Source organism: Panulirus ornatus, chromosome 67, assembly GCF_036320965.1.
Source record: "Panulirus ornatus isolate Po-2019 chromosome 67, ASM3632096v1, whole genome shotgun sequence".
Classification (NCBI taxonomy): domain Eukaryota; kingdom Metazoa; phylum Arthropoda; class Malacostraca; order Decapoda; family Palinuridae; genus Panulirus; species Panulirus ornatus.
The window spans coordinates 17,142,652-17,170,632 of record NC_092290.1 but is presented as its reverse complement, the minus strand read 5'-3'; the positions used below and the strand labels follow the sequence as shown (position 1 = coordinate 17,170,632).

Sequence of the window (27,981 nt, the reverse complement as noted above, 5' to 3'; positions counted from 1 at the left end):
CGTGTCTCTGTTCCATATGCCGGCACGTCACAACTGTATTATATCAAGTGGCACATTTTATATTTATCGTAGTTTTCATAACTGTTTTTATTACAGATCCCCTTAGTGAGAATAAACGTTATAAGTACAGTTGTACATTTTGAATATGAATATTAGTGTTTAGTAATATATCATGCTTTATAAACTTTTCAAAATTAAGTGCATAATCAGAAGTTGGAGACGCCATATTACCCACAACTCGGTTTCCCAGCAGACGTACGAGTGTGGTCGCTGTAGTGTGAATAGGGTCTTATCGCCCTGTAGATTCGGACTTTTGACAGCAATCATGTTTGGAGGAATGAGAAAGCTCCTATTTCTACTTCTGCTGGTCCTTCCAGCAATTATCTCCATAACGGATGAAGGTAAAGTATGGTTAGATGTTATTTCGAGTTTCATTGTCATAAATTGACTTTCTTTCCTTACCTTTGCTCCCACGAGATGTCAACCGTGTACTTTCCCTTATATGCAAATCATGAATGTAGGTCACTTTTAGTAGTATAGTTCACTTTATGTGGGTAATAAAGCATTTAATTGAGTGCATATTGATGATACATGAGCCTGGACTGGCAAAGTACACTAAAATTGCTTTCCCCAGTCTAAGCTGTGACCTCCTCAACAACTGTTGCCGTAAAGATATGGTATTTATCACTTAAGATCTCTGTTGTGATAGTGTATCGGCATTTCTAACGGTTTCCCAAGGCACTTATACCAATTACTGCTCATCCAGCTGTGGAACTTTTACTTTGTCCTTGAGCATTTAGGGTCCAAAGTTTGTCAAGGGCTAAATCACCTGACACAAGTAGGAATAAAGCATATGTCTTCTACTTATCTGAGGGTTAATGGGTTTGTATAAGCCTATTGTCGTTTTTTTTGAGTTTACACCTTACAGAAGTTACATTTGTGAGCTAAATGATGATGATAAGAGGCCGTTTTAAAAATTTATGTCGATTGCTTATGAGGGAAATTCTGGAACTGTAGTCTGGTGTAAAACTGTAAAAATGCCCACTATTATCTAGTACACTGTATTTTATTTTCATACATTTATGTCTAGATATGTAATTCATAATCAAATTCCTATTGATGTCATGGATCGTTTAATATTAATTCATAAAAATGGTATTTTTAAATTTTTGGCCCAGAAGTCAAGTATTTTCATAAACTGAATATGTTAATATAAGTTTTTGAACTGATATATATTTTTATTATTATGCTTTGTCGCTGTCTCTCGCATTAGCGAGGTAGCACAAGGAAGCAGACGAAAGAATGGCCCAATCCACCCGCATACACGTCCACACCTGCACACATACATACCTATATATTTCAACGTATCCATATATATACATACACAGACATACATATATACACATGTACATAATTCATACTTGCTGCCTTTATTCATTCCCATTGCCACCCCTCCACACATGAAATGACAACCCCCTCCTCCCACATGCGCGCGAGGTAGCATTAGGAAAAGACAACAAAGGCCACATTCGTTCACACTCAGTCTCTAGCTGTCATGTATAAGGCACCGAAACCACAGCTCCCTTACCACATCCAGGCCCCACAAAACTTTCCATGGTTTACCCCAGACACTTCACATGCCCTGGTTCAATCCATTGACAGCATGTTGACCCTGGTATACCACATCGTTCCAATTCGCTCTATTCCTTGCACGCCTTTCACCCTCCTGCATGTTCAGGCCTCGATCGCTCAAAATCTTTTTCACCCCATCTTTCCACCTCCAATTTGGTCTCCCACTTCTCATTCCCTCCACCTCTGACATATATATCCTCTTTGTCAATCTTTCCTCACTCATTTTCAAAACACCCTCTTCTGCTCTCTCAACCACACTTTTTATTACCACACATCTCTCTTACCCTTTCATTACTTACTCGATCAAACCACCTCACACCACATAATGTCCTCAAACATCTCATTTCCAACACATCCACCCTATTCCGTGCAACTCTATCTATAGCCAACGCCTCGCAACCATATAACATTGTTGGAACCACTATCCCTTCAAACATACCCATTTTTGCTTTCAGAACTTTTGCCCCCTCCCCCACCCTGTGACTCACTTCCGCTTCCATGGTTCCATCTACTGCCATATCCACTCCCAGATATCTAAAACACTTCACTTCCTCCAGTTTTTCTCCATTCAAACTTACCTCCCAGTTGACTTGTCAGTCAACCTTATTGTACCTAATAACTTTGCTCTTATGCACATTCACTCTCAGCTTTCTTCTTTCACACACTTTATCAAACTCAGTCACCAGCTTCTGCAGTTTCTCATCTGAATCATCCACCAGCACTTTATCATCAGCGAACAACAACTGACTCACTTCCCAAGCCCTCTTATCCACAACAGACAGCATACTTGCCCCTCTCTCCAAGACTCTTTCATTCACCTCCCTAACAACCCTATCCATAAACAAATTAAACAACCACGGAGACATCACACACCCTGCCGCAAACCGACATTCACTGAGAACCAATCACTCTCCTCTCTTCCTACTTGTACACATGCCTTACATCCTCGATGAAAACTTTTCACTGCTTCTAGCAACTTGCTTCCCACACCATATATTCTTAATACCTTCCACAGAGCATCTCTATCAACTTTATCATATGCCTTCTCCAGATCCATAAATGCTACATACAAATCCATTTGCTTTTCTACGTATTTCTGACATACATTCTTCAAAGCAAACACCTGATCCACACATCCTCTACCACTTCTGAAACCACACTGCTCTTCTCCAATCTGATGGTCTGTACATGCCTTCACCCTCTCAATCAATATCCTCCCATATAATTTCACAGGAGTACTCAAACATATACCTCTGTAATTTGAGCACTCGCCTTTATCCCCTTTGCCTTTGTACAATGGCACTATACATGCACTCCACCATTCCTTAGGCACCTCACCATGAGTCATACATACATTAAATATCCTTACCAGCCAGTCAACAACACAGTCACCCCCTTTTTTAATAAATTCTACTGCAATACCATCCAAACCCACTGCCTTGCCGGCTTTCATCTTCCGCAAAGCTTTTACTACCTCTTCTCTGTTTACCAAATCATTCTCCTGACCCACTCACTTCGCACACCACCTCGACCAAAACACCTTATATCTGCCACTCTATCATCTAACGCATTCAACAGACCTTCAAAATACTCACTCCATATCCTTCTCACATCACCACTGTTAGTTATTACGTCCCCATTATCCCCCTTCACTGATGTTCCCATTTATTCTCTTGTCTTACACACTTTATTTACCTCCTTCCAAAACATCTTTTTATTCTCCCTAAAATTTAATGATTCTCACCCCAACTCTCGTTTGCCCTCTTTTTCACCTCTTGCACCTTTCTCTTGACCTCCTGCCTCTTTCTTTTATACATCTCCCTGTCATTTGCACTATTTCCCTGCAAAAATAGTCCAAATGCATGTAAAGAAATGCATCTGCTGATTCATAAAAGAAATTTTGTTACTTCTGTGGGGCATAAACTGCAAAATTAAACTATTGAATTTATCCGAAAGCATATGCAAGTTCCACTTGATAGATTTTGATGAAAGTGGTACCGATGGATTCCTCAAACTAGATGTTGAGTGGGATTTTATTTATTCATTCTATAAAGTGAAATCCCCTCAAAATTAGCAGGGCTTTGAACTGCAAGGAAATTTTGGATAAAAACACTTGATACCTAGTAAAGAATCATATGGTATCATTTGTGAGAATCTTTTAACTGATTTGTGAATGTCCTTGCGAGTAAGGCTAGGGTATTTGCATTGCATTTTCATTGCTTTAACTCCACAAGTTACTTCTCCACGGTAACCATACTTACTGTTGAGTTTTATTAACGTGTGATAAACACTTGTGATAGTCCAACAATCTCACTTTCACTTCCTTACTTATACAGCAAACCAATTCCATGAGAGTAGAACAGAGATCTTAAAGCTAGAATATGGGTGTCCTCTTTTGGAGAAATCACATAGACATAGCCTAATATTTACCTATGTCTAGCAGTGATCAGTTAGTCTGGCTAAATGTAGGTTTCATGGAACCAAGTAATCTACATAATCTAGGGCAACATGGTACCTTTGTGAGATCATTCCTCTCATTAGTTTGAAAACTACTGTAGTATTGTAGAGACTCGAGAACAAACAATGCTGGCATGTACCTTTACCTTCATGCCTTAATACTCCCTTCTGTAGGGCTTCAGCCGTGCCCAGGAAGCTGGCTATATCAACCAGGCTGGAGTCTATGTTGTGCGTTATGGGGAGAGAGTTTTTCACTTGTGTGTTCCCATCTCTTAACTTTGTAAGTATGTACCATGTTTTTACTCCTATGTATGTATGGACACACATACACACTCACATGAATCTCCATGGTGTAAGAGTGAGCATTACTAACCACCACGCATGCACGGGCCACCTGGGATCAAACCCGCATAGGTTTGAATCCTGGTTGCGACAACTGGTCCTCAGACCACCCTGTTGTTCATGCTCCTTTAGGGGCTAGCCAATAGAATGGGTACCTTTGCATGAATTTGGGTGTGTGCTATGTACATAGGAGTAGAGGACACGGTCCCCATATGAAAAATTAAGATGGGGTAACACAAGTGTAAAACTTCTTCCCATAGAACACATATATTAATCACACACCCTAGCCTCTGCCAGGTACCCATTTCATTTAGCAGCCCCTAGTTGCTGTGATGACATACAGGTGTATGTCTTGGTGGGGAGAATAGAGGACACTTGCTTTAGTGTTATGTTGTCAGTGCTACCCTTATTGATAAGGTGAATCTTATGAACTGGGAATGACTGATATTATTGTGACTGCTCTCTTGAATGCAGACAGGATAGTTGTATCATAATTTACACTTGGGAAATCTTGCAAGGTATGTTCCCAACCTGCATTCAAAAATTGTTTTATGTTGGCATAACAGGCGTGAAAAACTATAAAAGATTACCATTGAAGTCAGAAGATGCAGTATGCATGGCATGAAAACACCAGGAAAATTTAAGGTCCTGTTTGAGGACAATGTGTGGTGTGAGGTGGTTTGATCGAGTAAGTAACGTAAGGGTAAGAGAGATGTGTGGAAATAAAAAGAGTGTGGTTGAGAGAACAGAAGAGGGTGTTTTGAAATGGTTTGGGCACATGGAGAGAATGAGTGAGGAAAGATTGACCAAGAGGATATATGTGTCGGAGGTGGAGGGAACGAGGAGAAGAGGGAGACCAAATTGGAGGTGGAAAGATGGAGTGAAAAAGATTTTGTGTGATCGGGGCCTGAACATGCAGGAGGGTGAGAGGAGGGCAAGGAATAGAGTGAATTGGAGCGATGTGGTATACTGGGGTTGACGTGCTGTCAGTGGATTGAATCAGGGCATGTGAAGCGTGGGTAAACCATGGAAAGCTGTGTAGGTATGTATATTTGCGTGTGTGGACGTACGTATATACATGTGTATGGGGGTGGGTTGGGCCATTTCTTTCGTCTGTTTCCTTGCGCTACCTCGCAAACGCGGGAGACAGCGACAAAGCGAAAAAAAAAAAAAAAAAAGTATCATTCAATACACTAACTATAGTCTTCAGGAGCATTATAGGATGTACAGTAGAGAAATAGATATTTACAAGCTGTGGTGGTTATGTGGGCTTGCGGGCCATGGCCTCCAACAGCATGGCAGGCCAAAGACCTAACTCATCAGCTTGGACTTGGCTCAAGCGGTCAAGATAAAGAATTTCCATAATCAACTTGGGTTAAACCTAGAGATTGATGATAATTTGATAATGAGCAACAAGTCTGGGAACTATCTAGTCACCTTGATCCAAAGAATTTAAGTAGCTGGAAATGTACACCAATTGTTTTAGATGGCACTTGCAAATGTTGGTCTCATCAAATATAGATTTATAGATTGGATGGATATCATGTGAAAATAAGTGATAATCACATTACTTGCCAAAATGATTAATAAGAAAAGAAAATAATGAAAGCATGGTAAAAAATGAGAAACTGGATTTACATAAAGAAAATTACCCAAAATTGTCCCATAACAGTATTGACAATGGGTTATGGGTGAGAGCACTCTTCAGGCATCTCCAAGTAGACTTTGTTTAATCGGTTGATAATTGAAAATTTATCTTGATGCACACCAAAATACATTTTTGTTATTGTTGAAAGCTTGAATATTTCATCATCTTAACTTCTCTAGGAGGAAGGTAAATTCATGATTAATTCATGATTCAGTATGCATCAAAATTTGTTTTATATTTTGGAATATTTTGTCTTGGAATGCTAGTGTTTTTGTTTAGAGAATACAATATGAGTTTTGGAGCATGATTTAGGACAGTATATTTTATTCTGTGACATTAAGGTAATAGTGCTGATTTTTTATTAATATCCACAAATTTTGAGTAATACATGAAAAAGTAAGTTAAGCAGTAAACAACCAACAGGACATATGAAAGCACAGCAGCTGAGACTAATTATCAATTTACCACTTAAAGAAGAAGGTGCAAGGGTTTAAAAAGAGGGCAAACAAGAGTTGGGGTGAGAGATGTTTTGGAAGGAGGTAAATAATGTGTGTAAGACAAGAGAACAAGTGGGAACATAGGTGAAGGGGGCAAGAAGAAAAGTGATAAGTTAGTGATGGGGTGAGGAGATGGAGTGAGTATTTTGAAGGACTGTTAATTGTGTTTGATGATAGAGTGGCAGATGTAGGGTGTTTTGGTTGGGTGGTGTGTGAAGTGAGAAAGTCAGGGAGAGTGGTTTGGTGAAGAGAGAAGTGGTGAAAGCCTTGTGGTAGATAAAATCCAGAAAGGCGGTGGGATTGGATGGTGTTGTTGGTGAATTTAAGAAAGGGGATGACTGTGTTGTTGACTGATTGGTAAGAAAATTCAGTGCATGTATTAACATGAAGTGCCTGAGGATTGACGGAATGCATGTATAGTGGCATTGTGCAAAGGTAAAGGGGATAAAGATGAGTCTTTTAAACTGCGGAGGTTTAAGTTTGTTGAGGATTCCTGGAAAATTATATGGCAGAACAAAATCACTGTCTAAAGCTATTTTTACTGGATAGTTCAGTGTTGAATTACTAGGAAAATAATTGTAGTTTTGAAGTGAAGAAAGTAATTTCCCTGTTTTGTGGTATGGTGAAGAAGCTGGAGAACAGTATTTAAGGTTTGGTTGAATTTATTTATTACATAGTATCAAGAATCTCTTTTCTTTTCTCTTAAGAATAATGTTGTTTGATTTCCATGCAACTTTAAAACACATCTCTGTTGATATCATGTCATTATGTAACCACAGTAGTGTCACTGATTTTGAAAACTGCAGGCCGTATGACAGCTTTGGCCCAAGAGGATGAAGTAGAGGGAGAAGAGGAGGATATGACTGATGATGATGAAGTAAATGTAGATGATGGCACTGGTGCTGAGATAGAAACTGCAGAAGGGGGAGAAGAGGAGGAGGAAGAAGAAGAAGAAGCAACTGCCAAGGGTTCACCAGATGCAGACACAGTCATCCTTTTCACTAAGCCCGTAGGAGCAGGAACAGGTATGAATTGACCATGTTAATTCTTCACAGTATTACAAGTGAATTGCAATAACAACATACAGTTGGGTTCTAATGAAGCTGATTGTGTCAGTGGAAGAAAACATAAACTTATGGATTAGTGTGGTGTACCTACATTTTTTCATTGATAATGAAATACCAGTAAATATAGAGGTTATGTTAAGTATATTCAGCTTCATATATTTTATAATGATTATAGAGCAAAATAGTTGTAAGTTGATCTTCTGCTGCTATTACTGAAACAATCTTTGGTTTTGATCTTTAAGCAGAATCGGGTGCAATCACCACGTTCACTTTAGAGATGGTTTATCATACCTTCCTAAGTGAGGTTATCCATTTCAGTACATTACAGAATGTGATACTGTATTGTACAGTATTTGTTTGGTGATGAGTTAGGCCATTATATTATTATTTTGATGTTTTTTGTCAGGAAGATCTGCCCTTCATGCTGCATTAAGAATGCTGAAACTTAATATTCCCTTTAAGGTGACTGCTAACGACTGGATTGATTCAATACTGTTTCAGGAGTGCTTATGAGTCCGGAATTGAGGAAGTGAGGTTATCCATTTCAGTACATTACAGTATGTCATACTGTATTGTACAGTATTTGCTTGGTGATGGGTTAGGCCATTATATTATTATTTTGACTTTTTTTTGTCAGGAAGATCTGCCCTTCATGCTGCATTAAGAATGCTGAAACTTAATATTCCCTCTAAGGTGACTGCTAACGACTGAATTGATTCAATACTTTTTCAGGAGTGCTTATGTGTCAGGAATTGAATATTTTTGCTTTGACTTCATTACTAAAGGCTTAATGGCTAAAAACGTTATAATATCTTGAAGTACTTCATTAAAAATAAGAAAATACATTGAAATAGTAGATGACCTTGAATTTAAAAATTTTTATGGTGAGGCCTCTGTAATTCTAGGAATTTGTTCTGCGATTCTCAAATGATGTTATAAAATGCTTTCCTGTGGGACCTTGTATACACCACTCATTTTCAGAGTAAATTCATGTACGATATTTTGGTCGAGTTGAAACAATAGGCCTTGTTGATTGTGATGCAACTTGGTAGAGAGAAATTTAAGCATTTGGATATATCCAAATAATTTTTGCCTTTCACCAGTAACATTTAAGAAAAAAGATTTATGAACATCAGATTCTTCATGAATATGTAAGGATATATGACAGGTTTTTGGCAAAAGTGTCTGTACAGCAAGTACAGAGATGCGATTGCTTAAAGCTAGTATGAAAATTATCACCATGTAGACCTTAACGACTCAGTCACACGGTACCCCTCATCTGATTATGCTACCTGTAACATCATTGAATCTTTCTTAATTGTCAATACTAAGAACTTCAATTTGTTCCCAAGTAACTTTAAAGCTCAATCCTATTATAAGCAAATCATTATGAAAGAATGATTAAGAAATGGTAATATAAGAAACATAGTTGAACACACATCTCATTACCCAGGCCAACCTCCCTCGCACTAACCTCCATAACCTCATGACACTCAACTTTCCATTTAATAGTCAGGCCAGTGTATTATCCAGCATGGAAGTAACAGATGGAATCTGTGTGGTGTTGTTGGGGTGTAAAAACTTCATAAATTGTTTGCATCGATGCAAAACTTTATGAATTGTTTGAGGCGGATGAGTGTTGAAGAATGTGTGGAAGGCAAGAACGTTATCTCACAGAGCGAAAATGGGTATGTTTCAAGGAACAGTGGTTCCAACAATGTTATATGGTTGCAAGGCGTGTGCTATAGATAAGGTTGTGTGGAGGATGGTGGATGTGTTGGAAATGAAATGTTTGAGGACAATATGTAGTGTGAGGTGGTTTGATTGAGTGAGTAATGAAAGGGTAAGAAAGATGTGTGGTAATAAAAAGAGTTGTGTTTGAGAGAGCAAAAGAGGGTGAATTGAAATGATTTGGTCACATGGAGAGAATAAGTGAGGAAAGATAGACAAAGAGGATATATGTGTCAGAGATGAAGGGAATGAGGAGAAGTGGGAGACCAAATTGTAGGTGGAAGGATGGAGTGAAAAAGATTTTGAGTGATTGGGGCCTGAACATTCAGAAGGGTGAAAGGCATGCAAAGAATAGAGTGAATTGGAATGATGTGGTATATTGGGGTCGATGTGCTACCAGTGGATTGAACCAGGGCATGTGAAGTGTCTTGGGTAAACCTTGAAAAGTTTTGTGGGGCCTGGATGTGGAAAAAGCTGTGGTTTCGGTGCATTACACATGACAGCTAGAGACTGAGTGTGAATGAATGTCGCCTTTGTTGTTATTTCTTAGCACTTACCTTGCGCATGTGCAGGGGGGGTGCTATTTTCATGTGTGGTGGGGTAACAATGGGAATGGATGAATGCAGCAAGTATGGATATGTACATGTGTATATATGTATATGTCTGTGTATGTATATGTATGTATACATTGAAATTTCTGTTTCCCCTTTTAGAAAGTTAAAATGCAAGGAGGGGAGGGTTTTTGGCCCCCCGCTCCCGTCCCCTTTAGTCGCCTTCTACGACACGTGAGGAATGCGTGGGAAGTATTCTTTCTCCCCTATCCCCAGGGAATATGGTAAACCATGGAAAGTGTGTGGGGCCTGGATGTGGAAGCCTGATGTGGAAAGGGAGCTGTGGTTTCGGTGCATTATTACATGACAGCTAGAGACTGAGTGTGAACGAATGGGGCCTTTGGTGTCTTTCCTAGCGCTACCTCGCACACATGAGGGGGGAGGGGGTCGTTATTCCATGTGTGGCGAGGTGGCAATGGGAACAAATAAAGGCAGACAGTATGAATTATGTACATGTGTATATATGTATATGTCTGTGTGTGTATACATATTTGTACATTGAGATGTATAGGTATCTATATTTGCGTGTGTGGACATGTATGTATGTACATGTGTATGTGGGCGGGTTGGGCCATTCTTTCGTCTGTTTCCTTGCGCTACCTCGCTAACACGGGAGACAGTGACAAAGCAAAATAATAATAAAAAAAACATTGAAATTTAAAGGTATTTATGTGTGTGTGTGTGTGTAGGCATTTATGTACATACATGTGTATGTGGGTGGGTTGGGCCTTTCTTTTGTCTGTTTCTCTGCGCTACCATGCTATAGCTGGAGACAGCGACTAAGTATAAAGTATAATAACTTTGGGATGTCTTGGGAGTAAAGTCAGGGGTTAGTAAGAGGACAAGAGCAAGGGAAGGAGTAGCACTACTGAAACAGGAGTGGTGGGAGTATGTGATAGAGTTTAAGAAAGTAAACTCTAGATTGATATGGGTAAAACTGAAAGTGGATGGAGAGAGATGGGTGATTATTGGTGCATATGCACCTGGGCATGAGAAGAAAGATCATGAGAGGCAAGTGTTTTGGGAGCAGCTGAATGAGTGTGTTAGTGGTTTTGATGCACAAGACTGGGATATAGTGATGGGTGATTTGAATGCAAAGGTGAGTAATGTGGCAGTTGAGGGAATAATTGGTGAACATGGGGTGTTCAGTGTTGTAAATGGAAATGGTGAAGAGCTTGTAAATTTATGTGCTGAAAAAGGACTGGTGATTGGGAATACCTGGTTTAAAAAGAGAGAGATACATAAGTATACATATGTAAGTAGGAGAGATGGCCAGAGAGCATTATTGGATTGTTTTTATTGATAGGTGCGTGAGGGAGACTTTTGGATGTTAATGTGCTGAGAGGTGCAACTGGAGGGATGTCTGACCATTGTCTTGTGGAGGCGAAGGTGAACATTTGGAGAGGTTTTCAGAAAAGAAGAGAGAATGTTGGGATGAAGAGAGTGGTGAGAGTAAGTGAGCTTGGGAAGGAGACTTGTGTGAGGAAGTACCAGGAGAGACTGATTACAGAATGGAAAAAGGTGAGAGCAAAGGACATAAGGGGAGTGGGGGAGGAAAGGGATGTATTTAGGGAAGCAGTGATGGCTTGTGCAAAAGATGCTTGTGGTATGAGAAATGTGGGAGGTAGGGAGATTAGAAAGGGTAGTGAGGGTGGGATGAAGAAGTAAGATTATTAGTGAAAGAGAAGAGAGAGGCATATGGACAATTTTTGCAGGGAAATAATGCAAATGACTGGGAGATGTATAAAAGAAAGGGGCAGGAGTGAAAAGGTGGAGTGAAAAAGATTTTGAGTGATCGGGGCCTGAACATGCAGGAGGGTGAAAGGCATGCAAGGAATAGAGTGAATTGGAATGATGTGGTATACCGGGGTCAACGTGCTGTCAATGGATTGAACCAGGGCATGTGAAGCGTCTGGGGTAAACCATGGGAAGTTATGTGGGGCCTGGATGTGGAAAGGTAGCTGTGGTTTCGGTGCATTATTACATGACAGCTAGAGACTGAGTGTGAATGAATGTGGCCTTTGTTGTCTTTTCCTAGTGCTACCTCGCGCACATGGAGGGGGGGTGTTATTTCATGAGTGGCGGGGTGGCGATGGGAATGAATAAAGGCAGACAGTATGAATTATGTACATGTGTATATATGTATATGTCTGTGTATGTATATATATGTATATGTTGAGATGTATAGGTATGTATATTTGCATGTGTGGACGTGTATGTATATACTTGTGTATGTGGGTGGGTTGGGCCATTTCTTTCATCTGTTTCCTTTGCTGCGCTACCTTGCTTACGCGGGAGACAGTGACAAAGCAAAATAAATTAATAAATAAATAAATAGTATGAATTATGTACATGTGTATATGTCTGTGTATATATATGTATACGTTGAGATGTATAGGTATGTATATGTGCGTGTGTGCACATGTATGTATATACATGTGTATGTGGGTGGGTTAGGTCACCCTTTCGTCTGTTTCCTTGCACTACCTCACTAACACGGGAGGCAGCGTCAAAGTATAGTAAAAAAAGATAATAACTATCATCATGGACTAGTGTGATTATCATTGAGTAAGTAATGGAAGGGTAAGAGAGGTGTGGAAATAAAAAGAGTGTGGTTGAGAGAGCAGATGAGGGTATATTGAAGTGGTTTCAACATATGGAGAGAATGAGTGAGGAGAGGTAGACAAAGAGGATATATATGTAAGAGGTTGAGGGAACAAGGAAAAATAGGAGACCAAATTGGAGATGGAAGGATGGAATGAAAAAGATTTTGAGCGGTCGGGGCCTGAGCATACAGGAGGGTGAGAGTCCTGCAAGGAATGGAGTGAATTGGAACGATGTGGTATACTGGGGTCAATGTGCTGTCAGTGGACTGAACCAAGGCATGTGAAGCATCTGGGGTAAACCATGAAAGGGTCTGTGGGGCCTGGATGTGGTAGGGAGCTGTGGTTTCGGTGCATTACACATGACAGAGACTTAGTGTGAATGATTGTGGCTTTTTTGTTTGCTGTCCTTCAAGCAAGTATGAATATGTACATGTGCATATATGTATATGTGCGTGTAAGGGCATTTATGTATATATATAAAGATATGTGTGTATGTGTGGTTGGGCCATTCTTACTTGATCAATGCTTCCCGCATTAGCGAGGTAGCACCAGGAAGTGATGAAGAAAGGCCACATCCACACACATCCATTCTTGTCATGTGCAGTGCAGTGAAACCATAGCTTCCTATCCAAACCAGGTTCCACAGACATTTCCATGGTTTACCTTGGCCACTTCACATGCCCTGGTTCAGTCCATTGACAGTATATCGACCTAGTATACCACCTCGTTCAATTTACTTCATCCTGTGCATGTCTTTCACCCTTTGCATGTTCAGGCCCTGTTTGCTCAAAATCTTTATCACCAACCCCTAGGGGTGGATGAACAGCTGGGTTGAGTTAGGACTGACTGCTGTAACCAGGATCTGAACACATGAGCTCTACCATGGGCAACCCATGAATAAGTCACAGTCAGGAATGCTAACCACTACACTTAGAATGGTGGTATTATCAGTGTCATTCACCACTGATGTGAAAACATTTATTTATTTATTTTGCTTTGTCGCTGTCTCCCGCGTTAGCGAGGCAGCGCAAGGAAACAGACAAAAGAATGACCCAACCCACCAACATACACATGTATATACATACACGTCCACACATGCAAATATACATACCTATACATCTCAACATATACATATATACACATGTACAAAAACAAAAATATAAATTCCACAAAAAGTAGCATCATCTGCCACACTGAACACTTTGTACCTTATTTCTATTGTTGTATGTATGCAAGTTTATCAATTATTTATTTTTCAATTTTTTTTCTCTGACTTTATATTGAAACATTGATAAAACAATGTTATTAGAGACTTGCTTAACATTGCATTTACATTTGTAGAATATTTTAGGCTTGACAAGCCATTATTCTTATCAATGTCAGTTGATTGTAAGGGATATAGGTTTTTGGGGAACATTTGTAATTTTCTGAGAAATGTTAATTTCTAAGTGATTTCAAGATAATTTTGTAAACATATGAACTGCATGTGTATTATCTTACAGAACTGCCTGCTGGGAAACTGGTAGAGTTCCTTGTTGGCTTTACAAACAATGGTGATAAGGACTTCGTTTTGGATGCTATTGATGCTTCCTTCCGATATCCTATGGACTTCAATTTCTACATCCAGAATTTCACAGCTATTCCCTACAATCGTGCTGTTAAACCACGTCAGGAGGCCACAGTCATGTATTCATTCTACCCTGCAGAGGCCTTTGCTGCACGTCCCTTAGGATTGACTGTTAACCTTGCATATCATGATGCTGTAAGTTGTGAGAGTAAAATGCCAACCAATATTTTTTCATTGGTGTTTTATATAGTACATGCCAATACCATAACCCCTTGGGAAAGGGGAGAAAGAATAGTACATTTGTATTCCATGCATGTTGTAGAAGACAAATAAAAGGGGGGGAGGGTTGGAACATTGGGGAGGAATATTAGGGAGACACATTAGATAGAAGTAGCTGTAGGAACATTAGGTAAGAGCCCCAGAAAACGCTGTGCTAGAATTACCTTCTGCGAGTAGCCTGTTGACGTTGAGGCAGTAAAGGCTAAGAAGCAGCACTGGACTTCAGTAGTTACAGAAACTCTCTTGCTCTGAAGGGAGTTCCTGAAGGGAAAGAATATCAGAAAGATAGATAGAGGGTGGAGACTAGAAAGCTCTTTTATTTCAATTTTTAAAAGGAAGCAGAGTTCAAGGGGAAGGGTGAAAAATGGTTTGGGAATGTCTTTAGGGTAAAGTTTGAGTGTAAAAGCTAGGGATGGTTTAGCACTTATGCTGGACTTGTAGGATTCTGTGAGTGTTTTAAAGAAGTAGACCCCTAGACTAATGTGGGTGAATCTGAAAATGGATTACAAGAGTCAAGTGTCTATCTAGAAGAATGATCAGTCCCTTAAGTTTGTTGTCGTTGTTTATCAGTCTTTATACTTTTTTTTTCAGGATGGAAATTCATTCTTAGAGGCTGTCTTCAACCAGACTGTCAGCATCGTTGAACTTGATGAAGGCATGGATGGTGAGACCTTCTTCTTGTATGTCTTCATGCTGGCTTTCAGTGTACTGCTGCTGGTGGCAGGACATCACTTTCTCTCCTCATTCGGCCGCAAGAAGGGAAGCAAGAAACCTGCCGTGGAGATGGGCACCAGGAGGCGCGATGACGTGGACTATGATTGGCTTCCCAAGGGGCTCCTTAATGAAATCAGTGAGTTTTGATTCTCCAGCAGTTTTACTGAATGTATAGTTTTGTGATCCCTCTGGAACATAACTTTTTTGGGTGAAATCACTTTTGTTTCCTTTAATTTTCATTACTTTTTTGTCTTGCAGGGAAGACCCCACGTCAGTCACCAAAGCAGCGCAAGACCAAGCGTGATGCTAGTTCTAGGTAATGCCTCTGATTCTGTCAGTGAAGATGTTCAGTTGAGTGCCGCAGATGCTGATCATCACCACCGCAATCATATCTTACATGTAGGACAGAGGAAACATCAGATGGCATTTACTGAACTGGGAAATAGCAGTGAAGAGGAGTTTCCAATCCTTTTGATCACACAGGATGGGGGCCTGTGGCTAATAGTGATGATCCTACTTTTGTGCTCACTTAAATATCCTTCCAGCCATAGATTGTCAATTAAGTCATTTCAGTCATTTGTACATCTCATTCATATCTGCTGTACAGTATTGCCCCCAAAGTTATCTCCAGGTTTGGTGACTAATTGTCAAAAGACTAAGGAAATTTTTTCCTTTGCTCTCAGTATTTATGCTATTTAGTGATCATGTCTGAAGACAGCTTTGGGGGCAGTCAGTTTAAATGCTTGGTTGTGGAATTTTTCAGTATAGTTGAAGCAAGAGATTGCTTTGATTTGTTTCTTTATTTGCTACAGTGTTAGCAGTGAGAAGTCTTGTATATGAGAGTAATGATGTGAATGAGGACCAATAAAATTTTTCCATAGATTTTGTTTCATTGAAGTTCAGAATAGCTCTGTACTGTAACCATGACAAGTCAAAGTTATTTTTGAATTTGGAGGTATAATGTAGAAAAGATGAAGGGGAGCTGATTTTAACCGCAATATTTATGTTGTATTATTTTATTTTTGTAAAGTTTGGTAAGGGAATTTTACTCTTTTTGTACCGTAATTCTTACACTTTCTTTGCTACCAAATACTTTTGAGATGATTTATCTTTATAGTCACCAACATTGCATGGGCAAAACATGTCCCAGTCAAGGCCCTCTTGGGTGGAAGTACATGAAAAAATGTTGAAAGTCAGGGCTCAGCAGATGTTTGTAGACATGATTCTTAAAGGTAGAAAGGTTATATAAACAAAAGATGAAAGTGGTAGGGAATTCCACTGTTTAGCTGTTCAAGGAAAGGAGGTATCAAAACAGTCAATTCTCGAGTTGTTGCTTTCCACTCTGTTTGCATTGTTTCATCCACAGACAAATATTTTTAATCTAAGTTGAATACTATATTTATTGCTCTTGCTTTGCAACATTCAAGGAACTGTTCACTGTCAATATTGTAATTATCTCCCTTCATTCTCCTCCCTAATGTAGTGGGCAAATTTATGTTTATTTATTTTGCTTTGTCGCTTTCTAAAAGGGGAAACAGAAGTGGGCAAATTTATAGTGTGTAATATCTTCCATGTACCTCGTCTCTTTGTTTAAGGTAATCTCTGTTATGCTCCTCTGGACTTTCTGTAAAAGATATTTGTTTCCCCAAGTGTCTTCATATTTTTGAGATGCATATTCTAATTTAGATTGAGTGAGGTTGAGAGCATTTGAGGCCATTTCTCTGTTCCTTATGTAAACTCAGAAAATGGTGAACAAATACAATATAAAGAAAATAAAATAGGCTGTAAATAGTGAACAGTTCTTTGTCCTACAAATAATTTCACTCGGTTATAGTGTTCTGGTAATGGATGGGGTGCTATATCATTTCTGAATCCTTTTCACACTGATTCCTGTAATTTGTTTCCTGCCAAACTAGTCATATCTAGACTTTACATTATATATATAATTTCCATTGTAGACTAATGCAATCCTAGTGATTCCCTCTTTCATGACTTGTATATTGTCTGTAGACGTACTCAAAAGGGAATTCAGTCCTTCCGGAGGACAAAGTTGTTTTAGGAGTGGTAGAGTATGTGTGAGTCAGTTCTGTGTTGTGTTGTCAGGAGTGGTAAAGGTTGTGTTGATCCAGTATTTGTGTTGTTGGGAAGTGATAGATGATGTGTGGATCAGGTTTTTGTGTTAAAGAATGTGAGAAATGTGGATAAGGAGACAGCACATTATGGGATTGATAGAGATGCTCTGTGGAAGGTGCTATGGATATATGGTGTGGGAAAATAGCTATCAGAAGCAGTAGGGTTCTTAACGAGAGTAATGCATGTGTGCGATTAGGTAGAAAGGAGGAGGAGCGACTTCACAGGAGGGCATGTCTGCGGCAGAGATGTGTAATGTCACTTTGCTTTATTTGTTTAAGGATGGGGTGGTGAGAGAGGTAAATGCAAGTGTCCTGGAGAAAAGGGCAGTATGCAGTCTGTATGGGGTGAGAGGGACCTAGAAAGTGGGTCAGTCACCATTTGCTGGTGGCAGATTTTAGAAACTGCAAAAGTTGTATTTGAAACAATGAAGCAGAGTAAATGTGAATAAAAGTATTATTAGGTTTAGCAGTGCAGAGAGACAGGTTAGATGGGTTGAGTTTAGAGAGAACTGAGTGAAGTGGGGTGTTTAAGATACCTGGGAGTGGACATGGCAGCGAATGGAGTCGTGGAAGTGGGCGAGGGGGGATGGTTATAGGAACATTGAGGAATTTGTGGAAAGATATTGCGAAGATGGGCATAAATGAGGTATATTACGCCTGGCGATGATGTATAGATGCAAGGTATGGGCTGTAGATGACAATAAAGGGAGAGAGCATTTGGTGGAAAGAAAATATTTTGAGTACAATGTGTGTGGAGGGTTGATCTACTTGGTGATGACATGGTAAGAGAAAGGGTTGGTGATTAGAAGAGTATGGTTGAGAAAGTTGGAGGGGTTATTGAAATGATATGAACATAAGAGTAAGGAGAAGTTGACAAGGGATGTGTGTGTGTTGGAAAGCGAAAGGGTTAGGGAGAATGGGGGACTTAATTGGAGATTGAAGGATAAAGTAGAACTTTTAAGTATTTAGTTAGGGCCTGAATATGCACAAGTGTGAAAGGCATGCATGTAATACAGTGAATTGAAACCAGTATGCAGGGAGTACCATGCTGTTAATGGCCTGAAACCAGGGCATATAAAGCAGGCGGGGAAGTTGCATAAATGTCTATAGGGCCTGTTTGTAGATAGGGGGTGTGGTTTTGATGCATTATTAATGACGGTTAAAGATGAGCAAGTACGGTCTGTCTTCATCCATCCCTAGCGATACCTCGCGAACAAAAGTATAAATGTGCATATATATGTTATGTGGCTGCGAGGCGTGGGCTATAGATAGGGTTGTGTGGAAGAGTTTGTATGTGCTGGAAATGAGATGTTTGAGGACATATGTGGTTTGATCGAGTTAGTAATGAAAGGGTAAGAGAGATGTGGTAATAAAAATAGTGTGGTTGAAAGAGCAGAAGAGGGTGTATTGAAATGGTGTGGTCACATGGGGAGAATGAATGAGGAAAGATTGCCAGAGGACATATGTGTCAGAGGTGGAGGGATTGAGAAGGGAGACCAAAGTGGAGGGGGAAAGATGGAGTGAAAAAGATTTTGAGCGATCAGGGCCTAAATAATCAGGAGGGTGAAAGGCGTGCAAGGAAAAGAGTGAATTGGAAGGATGTGGTATACCGGGGTCGACGTGCTGTCAATGAATTGAACCAGGGCATGTGAAGTGTCTGGGTTAGCAATGGAAAGTTTTGTGGGGCCTGGATGTGGAAAGGGAGCTGTGGTTTCTGTGCATTACACGTGACAGTTAGATACTGAGTGTGAACGAATGTGGCCTTCTTGTCTTTTCCTAGCGCTTCCTCGCGCGCGTGCTGGGGCAGGGGCGGGGGTGTCATTTCATGTGTGGCGAGGAGAATGAATGAAGGCAGCAAATATGAATTATGTACATGTGTATATATGTATATGTCTGTGTATGTATCTATATATGTATAGGTATGTGTATGTGCGTGTGGACGTGTATGTATATACATGTGTATGTGGGTGGGCTGGGCCATTCTTTCGTCTGTTTCCTTGCGCTACCTCGCTAACGCGGGAGACAGCGACAAAGTATAATAATATAATGATAAAATATATGTAATTTAAGCTCGCATGAAACAGGAAAATAAATTTAGCACCTTCCCTGTACAAAGAGATGATGGTTTATTCTCATTAGGCTGGTTTCCACAAACGGAATCCAGTCCGTGGAGCTGGCGCGCACACACAAACACACAGCATATATTTCTCTGAAGTAATACGCGTAGAATAGAAAGAGAGGGAGGAAAGCAACATTACCCAGGCTCTAACGACTGCAATTTAACCTAACCGAAACCTGATACTAAGGGATTATGCTAAACGCGTCACGAGGTTTCGAGTAAAAAAAAAAAAAAATTAAAACGACCAGTACATAAGCTGAGTATCCTCCCTAAAAATAGATCCCTTAATATTATGATTTAGATTTATCTAAATTAGATTTTGTATCACTGTCTAGTCTAGAAACAAAAAGTCAGCGGATGTCAATAATCAAGCGAGTGTATGCTACGAACGCATGAAATAGTCAGCAAATGCATCAAACTAGCCAACGAACGTATCAAACAGCTAGCGAACCCATTCGGCGAACCTGCTAAGATAAACTCCATCATGTGATGTTTTTATTGCCAAAGATACATTGATCGCTAACTTAAATCCTCATATGCACTACAAATCTCAAATTAATACGCTTATACCACGATTCTAAATTGCCTGCAACTCTTGCATTGCACGGAAATTTGCATATTTGGAACACGCGTTCACCAATTTTTGTAGTGTGACATCTATAGGTCTGCTTTGCATGATATGGCCGGAGGGTGGTATCTTTCCCTTAAGAATTTAGATTGATAGGTCGGTTCAAACTAAAGTTCAAACACAGAAACCAATTGTAGACGAAGATGTGTTCGCAACTTAAATACGAATGATACTTTAAACAATCTAAATACAAAATTGCGGCTAAATAAAAATCAAGCCTAACCATCAGCCAGAAAGCTTTATTGAATGGCCCTTCACCACACCTGATCAAATATACCTGAATTTCAAATGTGGAGAAAAAGCTTCATCATACTTTAGCTACCTTCAAGATGGTGTACTTTATCAGGATATCATCCAGCGGCTTAGATGAAAATGTTTATAGTCCCCCTCACTACGCAGTTGCTGTATACATTAAGTATAAATGGCGACGTAAGACATCTGTATTTTGTGGAAATATTAAGATCGATAAAGTGAGGTAATTGACTTAAAATCACGCAAGACGACCGTCATTTGAAGGTTTAAATCTCCCGCCATAGATTGCGCCATTTAAAATAATCACAACAACACACACGAAGGTGAGAGGTACACGTGGGTATTTGGTGCAGTTATTCCACTGCTGTTTCTTCCTTATGGTTGAGCTGTATCTGGTAGAATTGGGATACAGTTGAAAAGGTAAATGACTGATACTGACCTTATTTGTGGACTGAAGGTATTTGATAATGTAAATAAGCTTCCTATGAACGCCCTTATTATTGATATTTGCCATTTTTTTTATGTGTTGTGATAGATTTTCCTAGTCGTATTTACCTTATGATGTAGTTTTATGCTAATATCTCAAGAAGTCTTTATGGTGACCGTAGAGACATTACTTAACAAGGGCGCCTTATCTCTCGCGTTATCTTTTGGGCAGGAGGGACGTTTTAAGATGGCAGTATTTACTTTACCATTGAACTGTACCAACAGGTCAAAGAATATTAAGCCGGTAACTTATCTGATTGGTCAGTACTGGAAAATGTTGTAAGGTCATGAGGATATTATCTGGTGAAGAGTTGTCCTTTGCCTCCATACAAGACAATCTTTTGACATGATTACATCATAGAAATATGTCATCTTCTGATGTTATGCTGGGAATAAGGTCTTTAAAATACATACATAACTTAAAACACATACACAACTTAACAGTCTAATCAGATCTAACTTGGCCCAGGTAAGTCAAGCCAATCCCTGCCCAGCCATGCTATGTCATGCTTGCCTGTACTATACAGTTTATTGCTTTGCGTTGCTCATCTTAGCCTGATGTTTCACCCAGTTGAGTTTACCATATTATTTGGAAACTTTTGTCGAGTTTAATCATAATAACAAAGTTATGAACATAATTTTATTTGTGTAAGAATATCCTGTATGCAAAGCATAACATGTTATAAAGATTAAGATATGAGAAGCATCCTTTACGCAAAGAATAACATGCTATGAATATTAGGATTTGAGAAATATCTTGTGCACAAAGCATGACATGAATCTTAGGATATGAGAAATATCGTTTACGTAAAGTATAACATGCTGCAAATATTAGGGTTTGAGAAATATCCTGCGTGCAAAGCATAACATTCCATGAATATGAGGACTGCTTTAGTGAGAGGGTTTACTACATTTTTGATGGAAATCGTGCGCTCTTGAATTCAATACTTACCCTTATTTTTCTAAGTTCATTCATATCATACAACTCTAGCTTCACCAATCTTTACGTAGTAAGGGCCAAGATCTTGTTCGGGCTCCCTTGGCATCGCCGAGTCTGGCATGTGTATGGAAAAAATTGATGTCATTATTTAGTAAAAGTACATTGGGTGCTGCTATGTCATTATTAATGGCTTTATTTTTTGTCTTAAGACAGAAGCGGCTAGTTGAAGAATTTTAACCTTGTGAGCTGACCTCACTTAATAGGGAAAAAAGTCTGTTTGTATACAAATAGGCAATAATGAAAGGGTTGATAATGTTAGAAAATTAACATTTAAGGTGTGCATCGAAATAAGCTTTAGATATTAAATTATCTTGTTCTGCAGTGTAATTGTAGTGTTTAGAGGATACAGTAAGAGATTTAGAGCATGAATTGTAGCTTTATACTTTTTTCTAAGATATTAGATAAGGTGATAGGAGGAGGATTTTGTATAACAAGAAAAGTATGTGGCTAATTAATGTAAAGGTAGGTAAGATATTTGTAATGAATCAACAGAATTCAAGAAAACCTCCCCAAGATATCAAAATACGTTATAGAAAAATATCAATACTATATTTGTCAGCTGCTGGGAACTGGTGATTGCATGTATTGGCTTCTTATGAGGAGGTTAGGAATTGGAATGACTGCATGGTCGATCTGTCTTTTGTTGACATTTGTTATCAGTTATCATGATGCTGAGTCAAAAGTGTGACTGGTATATTTTGACTGGAATATTAAATACTAAAATAAATTTCTTATGTTTAGGAGGTTAGCTAAGATATTTAGAGGTTCTGTTGATAATTTACATGTTAAACATGCTTTTATGTTATTGTCTTGTGTTTGTATGCAGTGGCTAGGAAATATGTGCGTTTGTTGCAACACATGTTCCTGCACGTGAATCTATTCCATATAGTTGTTGGCAGGCATCTGCTTCTGAGGCATCATGGGAGCTAGGGATGGCAGGACAGTGAGCCAACACTACAATGACTTACAATCTTTCCCCTGGCTTATGTTGCTATTTATCGTTATGCCAATGCATGGGTTGCTAGCTTTCATTCCACAAACACACTTACGCTCTCAAGCATGGATTTTTATTTTTGACTCAAAGTTATGACAATCACTTGTTACAAGTAATATATAGTATGAGATGAGAGCCCAGCAAATGTACAACTTTCTCCCAGTACTTAATGAGTAGGAGATTATAAATTCTGTGGCTAGATGGAGCAAACAACTTTAACATGGAGATGATTTAACTGTAACCTTGAAAATGGAGGTAAAGCAGGTCGTATATTATTCTTAGTATGGTAGACTATTAATGCCAAACATTTTAAATCCCCATGCCCCTAAACGCTTCACTTCGTCAAGCCAATATAAGAAAGCAGTAGTGAGATGGGAAACTCATTCTTCTTTAAGAGATTCTTCATATGAGTGGCCCTATTTTAAGTTCCTGTTATGTAATGTTGTATGATAGTGTGAACATGTAAACTATTTATCGTGATACCATTTATACATAAACTACCCGTATCTTTGTAAAATGCAATGTATTTATTTATTTATTTTTTATACTTTGTCACTGTCTCACACGTTAGCGAGGTAGCACAAGGAAACAGACGAAGAAATGGCCCAACCCACCCACATACACATGTATATGCATACATGTCCACACACGCACATATACATACCTATACATCTTAACATATACATATATATAGACACACATACAGACACATATATACACATGTACATAATTCATACTGTCTGCCCTTATTCATTCGCTTCGCCACCCCTCCACACATGAAATGACAACCCCCTCCCCCTGCATGTGCACGAGATAGCACTGGGAAAAGACAACAAAGGCCACATTCGTTCATATTCATTCTCTAGCTGTCATGTATAATGCACCATAACCACAGCTCACTTTCCACATCCAGACCCCACAAAACTTTCCATGGTTTGCCCCAGAAGCTTCTGATACCCTGGTTCAATCCATTGACAGCATGTCGACCCGGGTATACCAGATCGTTCCAATTCACTCTATTCTTCGCACGTCTTTCACCCTCCTGCATGTTCAGGCCCCGATCACTCAAAATCTTTTTCACTCCATCCTTCCACCTCCAATTTGGTCTCCCACTTCTCATTCCCTCCACCTCTGACACACATATCCTTTGTCAATTTTTCCTCACTCATTCTCCATGTGACCAAACCATTTCAAAACACCCTCTTCTACTCTCTCAACCACACTTTTTTTTATTACCACACATCTCTCTGACCCTTTCATTACTTAATCGATCAAACCACCTCACACCGCATATTGTCCTCAAACATCTCATTTCCAGCACATCCACCCTTCTCTGCACAACTCGATAGCCCACACCTCAACCATATAACATTGTTGGAACCACCATTCCTTCAAAAATGCAATATATATATATATATATATATATATATATATATATATATATATATATATATATATATATATATATATATATCCTCAGGCACCTCACCTCATGGTGAGGTGCCTGAGGATTGGCGGAATGCGTGCATAGTGCCATTGTACAAAGGCAAAGGGGATAAGAGTGAGTGCTCAAATTACAGAGGTATAAGTTTGTTGAGTATTCCTGGTAAATTATATGGGAGGGTATTGATTGAGAGGGTGAAGGCATGTACAGAGCATCAGATTGGGGAAGAGCAGTGTGGTTTCAGAAGTGGTAGAGGATGTGTGGATCAGGTGTTTGCTTTGAAGAATGTATGTGAGAAATACTTAGAAAAGCAAATGGATTTGTATGTAGCATTTATGGATCTGGAGAAGGCATATGATAGAGTTGATAGAGATGCTCTGTGGAAGGTATTAAGAATATATGGTGTGGGAGGCAAGTTGTTAGAAGCAGTGAAAAGTTTTTATCGAGGATGTAAGGCATGTGTACGTGTAGGAAGAGAGGAAAGTGATTGGTTCTCAGTGAATGTAGGTTTGCGGCAGGGGTGTGTGATGTCTCCATGGTTGTTTAATTTGTTTATGGATGGGGTTGTTAGGGAGGTAAATGCAAGAGTTTTGGAAAGAGGGGCAAGTATGAAGTCTGTTGGGGATGAGAGAGCTTGGGAAGTGAGTCAGTTGTTGTTCGCTGATGATACAGCGCTGGTGGCGGATTCATGTGAGAAACTGCAGAAGCTGGTGACGGAGTTTGGTAAAGAGTGTGGAAGAAGAAAGTTAAGAGTAAATGTGAATAAGAGCAAGGTTATTAGGTACAGTAGGGTTGAGGGTCAAGTCAATTGGGAGGTGAGTTTGAATGGAGAAAAACTGGAGGAAGTGAGGTGTTTTAGATATCTGGGAGTGGATCTGTCAGCGGATGGAACCATGGAAGCGGAAGTGGATCATAGGGTGGGGGAGGGGGCGAAAATTTTGGGAGCCTTGAAAAATGTGTGGAAGTCGAGAACATTATCCCGGAAAGCAAAAATGGGTATGTTTGAAGGAATAGTGGTTCCAACAATGTTGTATGGTTGCGAGGCGTGGGCTATGGATAGAGTTGTGCGCAGGAGGATGGATGTGCTGGAAATGAGATGTTTGAGGACAATGTGTGGTGTGAGGTGGTTTGATCGAGTAAGTAACGTAAGGGTAAGAGAGATGTGTGGAAATAAAAAGAGCGTGGTTGAGAGAGCAGAAGAGGGTGTTTTGAAATGGTTTGGGCACATGGAGAGAATGAGTGAGGAAAGATTGACCAAGAGGATATATGTGTCGGAGGTGGAGGGAACGAGGAGAAGAGGGAGACCAAATTGCAGGTGGAAAGATGGAGTGAAAAGGATTTTGTGTGATCGGGGCCTGAACATGCAGGAGGGTGAAAGGAGGGCAAGAAATAGAGTGAATTGGAGCGATGTGGTATACAGGGGTTGACGTGCTGTCAGTGGATTGAATCAAGGCATGTGAAGCGTCCGGGGTAAACCATGGAAAGCTGTGTAGGTATGTATATTTGCGTGTGTGGACGTGTGTATGTACATGTGTATGGGGGGGGGGTTGGGCCATTTCTTTCGTCTGTTTCCTTGCGCTACCTCGCAAACGCGGGAGACAGCGACAAAGTATAAAAAAAAAAAATATATATATATATATATATATATATATATATATATATATGGATCTGGCAGCGGATGGAACCATGGAAGCGGAAGTGGATCATAGGGTGGGGGAGGGGGCGAAAATTCTGGGAGCCTTGAAGAATGTGTGGAAGTTGAGAACATTATCTTGGAAAGCAAAAATGGGTATGTTCGAAGGAATAGTGGTTCCAACAATGTTGTATGGTTGCGAGGCGTGGGCTATGGATAGAGTTGTGTGCAGGAGGATGGATGTGCTGGAAATGAGATGTTTGAGGACAATGTGTGGTGTGAGGAGGTTTGATCGAGTAAGTAACGTAAGGGTAAGAGAGATGTGTGGAAATAAAAAGAGCGTGGTTGAGAGAGCAGAAGAGGGTGTTTTGAAATGGTTTGGGCACATGGAGAGAATGAGTGAGGAAAGATTGACCAAGAGGATATATGTGTTGGAGGTGGAGGGAACGAGGAGAAGAGGGAGACCAAATTGGAGGTGGAAAGATGGAGTGAAAAAGATTTTGTGTGATCGGGGCCTGAACATGCAGGAGGGTGAAAGGAGGGCAAGGAATAGAGTGAATTGGAGCGATGTGGTATACCGGGGTTGACGTGCTGTCAGTGGATTGAATCAAGGCATGTGAAGCGTCTGGGGTAAACCATGGAAAGCTGTGTAGGTATGTATATTTGCGTGTGTGGACGTATGTATATACATGTGTATGGGGGTGGGTTGGGCCATTTCTTTCATCTGTTTCCTTGCGCTACCTCGCAAACGCGGGAGACAGCGACAAAGCGACAAAGTGTGTGAAAGAAGAAAGTTAAGAGTAAATGTGAATAAGAGCAAGGTTATTAGGTACAGTAGGGTTGAGGGTCAAGTCAATTAGGAAGTAAGTTTGAATGGAGAAAAACTGGAGGAAGTAAAGTGTTTTAGATATCTGGGAGTGGATCTGGCAGCGGATGGAACCATGGAAGTGGAAGTGGATCATAGGGTGGGGGAGGGGGCAAAAATCCTGGGAGCCTTGAAGAATGTGTGGAAGTCGAGAACATTATATCGGAAATCAAAAATGGGTATGTTTGAATGAATAGTGGTTCCAACAATGTTGTATGGTTGCGAGGTGTGGGCTATGGATAGAGTTGTGCGCAGGAGGGTGGATGTGCTGGAAATGAGATGTTTGAGGACAATGTGTGGTGTGAGGTGGTTTGATCGAGTAAGTAACGTAAGGGTAAGAGAGATGTGTGGAAATAAAAAGAGCGTGGTTGAGAGAGCAGAAGAGGGTGTTTTGAAATGGTTTGGGCACATGGAGAGAATGAGTGAGGAAAGATTGACCAAGAGGATATATGTGTCGGAGGTGGAGGGAACGAGGAGAAGAGGGAGACCAAATTGGAGGTGGGAAGATGGAGTGAAAAAGATTTTGTGTGAACGGGGCCTGAACATGCAGGAGGGTGAAAGGAGGGCAAGGAATAGAGTAAATTGGGTCAATGTGGTATACCGGGGTTGACGTGCTGTCAGTGGATTGAATCAGGGCATGTGAAGCGTCTGGGGTAAAACATGGAAAGCTGTGTAGGTATGTATATTTGCGTGTGTGGACGTGTATGTATATACATGTGTATGGGGGTGGGTTGGGCCATTTCTTTCGTCTGTTTCCTTGCGCTACCTCACAAACACGGGAGACAGCGACAAAGCAAAAAAAAAGAAAAAATATATATATATATATATATATATATATATATATATATATATATATATATATATATATAACGCGGGAGACAGCGACAAAGTATAATAAAAAAAAATAATATATATATATATATATATATATATATATATATATATATATATATATATAAAAAAAATTTTTTGTTTTGTTTTGTCGCTGTCTCCCGCGTTTGCGAGGTAGCGCAAGGAAATAGACGAAAGAAATGGCCCAACCCACCCCCATACACATGTATATACATACACGTCCACACACGCAAATATACATACCTACACAGCTTTCCATGTTTTACCCCAGACGCTTCACATGCCCTGATTCAATCCACTGACAGCACGTCAACCCCGGTATACCACATCGCTCCAATTCACTCTATTCCTTGCCCTCCTTTCACCCTCATGCATGTTCAGGCCCCGATCACACAAAATCTTTTTCACTCCATCTTTCCACCTCC

The 27,981-nt window shown here is 39.9% G+C and overlaps 2 protein-coding genes across 6 annotated transcripts in view; both read left to right on the top strand.

The window, feature by feature from the left end:
* Window positions 1-229: 229 nt before the first annotated feature.
* On the top strand, window positions 230-16,031 carry l(1)G0320 (signal sequence receptor subunit 1 l(1)G0320). The gene is made up of 5 exons (XM_071659107.1): window positions 230-401; window positions 7,383-7,601; window positions 14,094-14,353; window positions 15,029-15,287; window positions 15,410-16,031. Exons 1-5 carry the CDS (start codon window positions 326-328, stop codon window positions 15,469-15,471), a joined length of 876 nt encoding a protein of 291 aa, XP_071515208.1. The 5' UTR covers window positions 230-325; the 3' UTR covers window positions 15,472-16,031.
* Window positions 16,032-20,467: 4,436 nt separating this feature from the next.
* Window positions 20,468-27,981, top strand: part of LOC139747177 (regulator of chromosome condensation-like) — a 43,894-nt gene continuing 36,380 nt past the window's right edge. For 2 of the 5 annotated variants that reach the window (XM_071659158.1, XM_071659155.1), the window contains exon 1: window positions 20,468-20,605. The gene's annotated coding sequence lies outside the window, so the exon portion shown is untranslated. Of the gene's footprint in view, window positions 20,703-21,007; window positions 21,029-27,981 lie in introns of those variants that run through there. The other 3 variants (XM_071659157.1, XM_071659153.1, XM_071659156.1) reach the window with 2 other exon arrangements.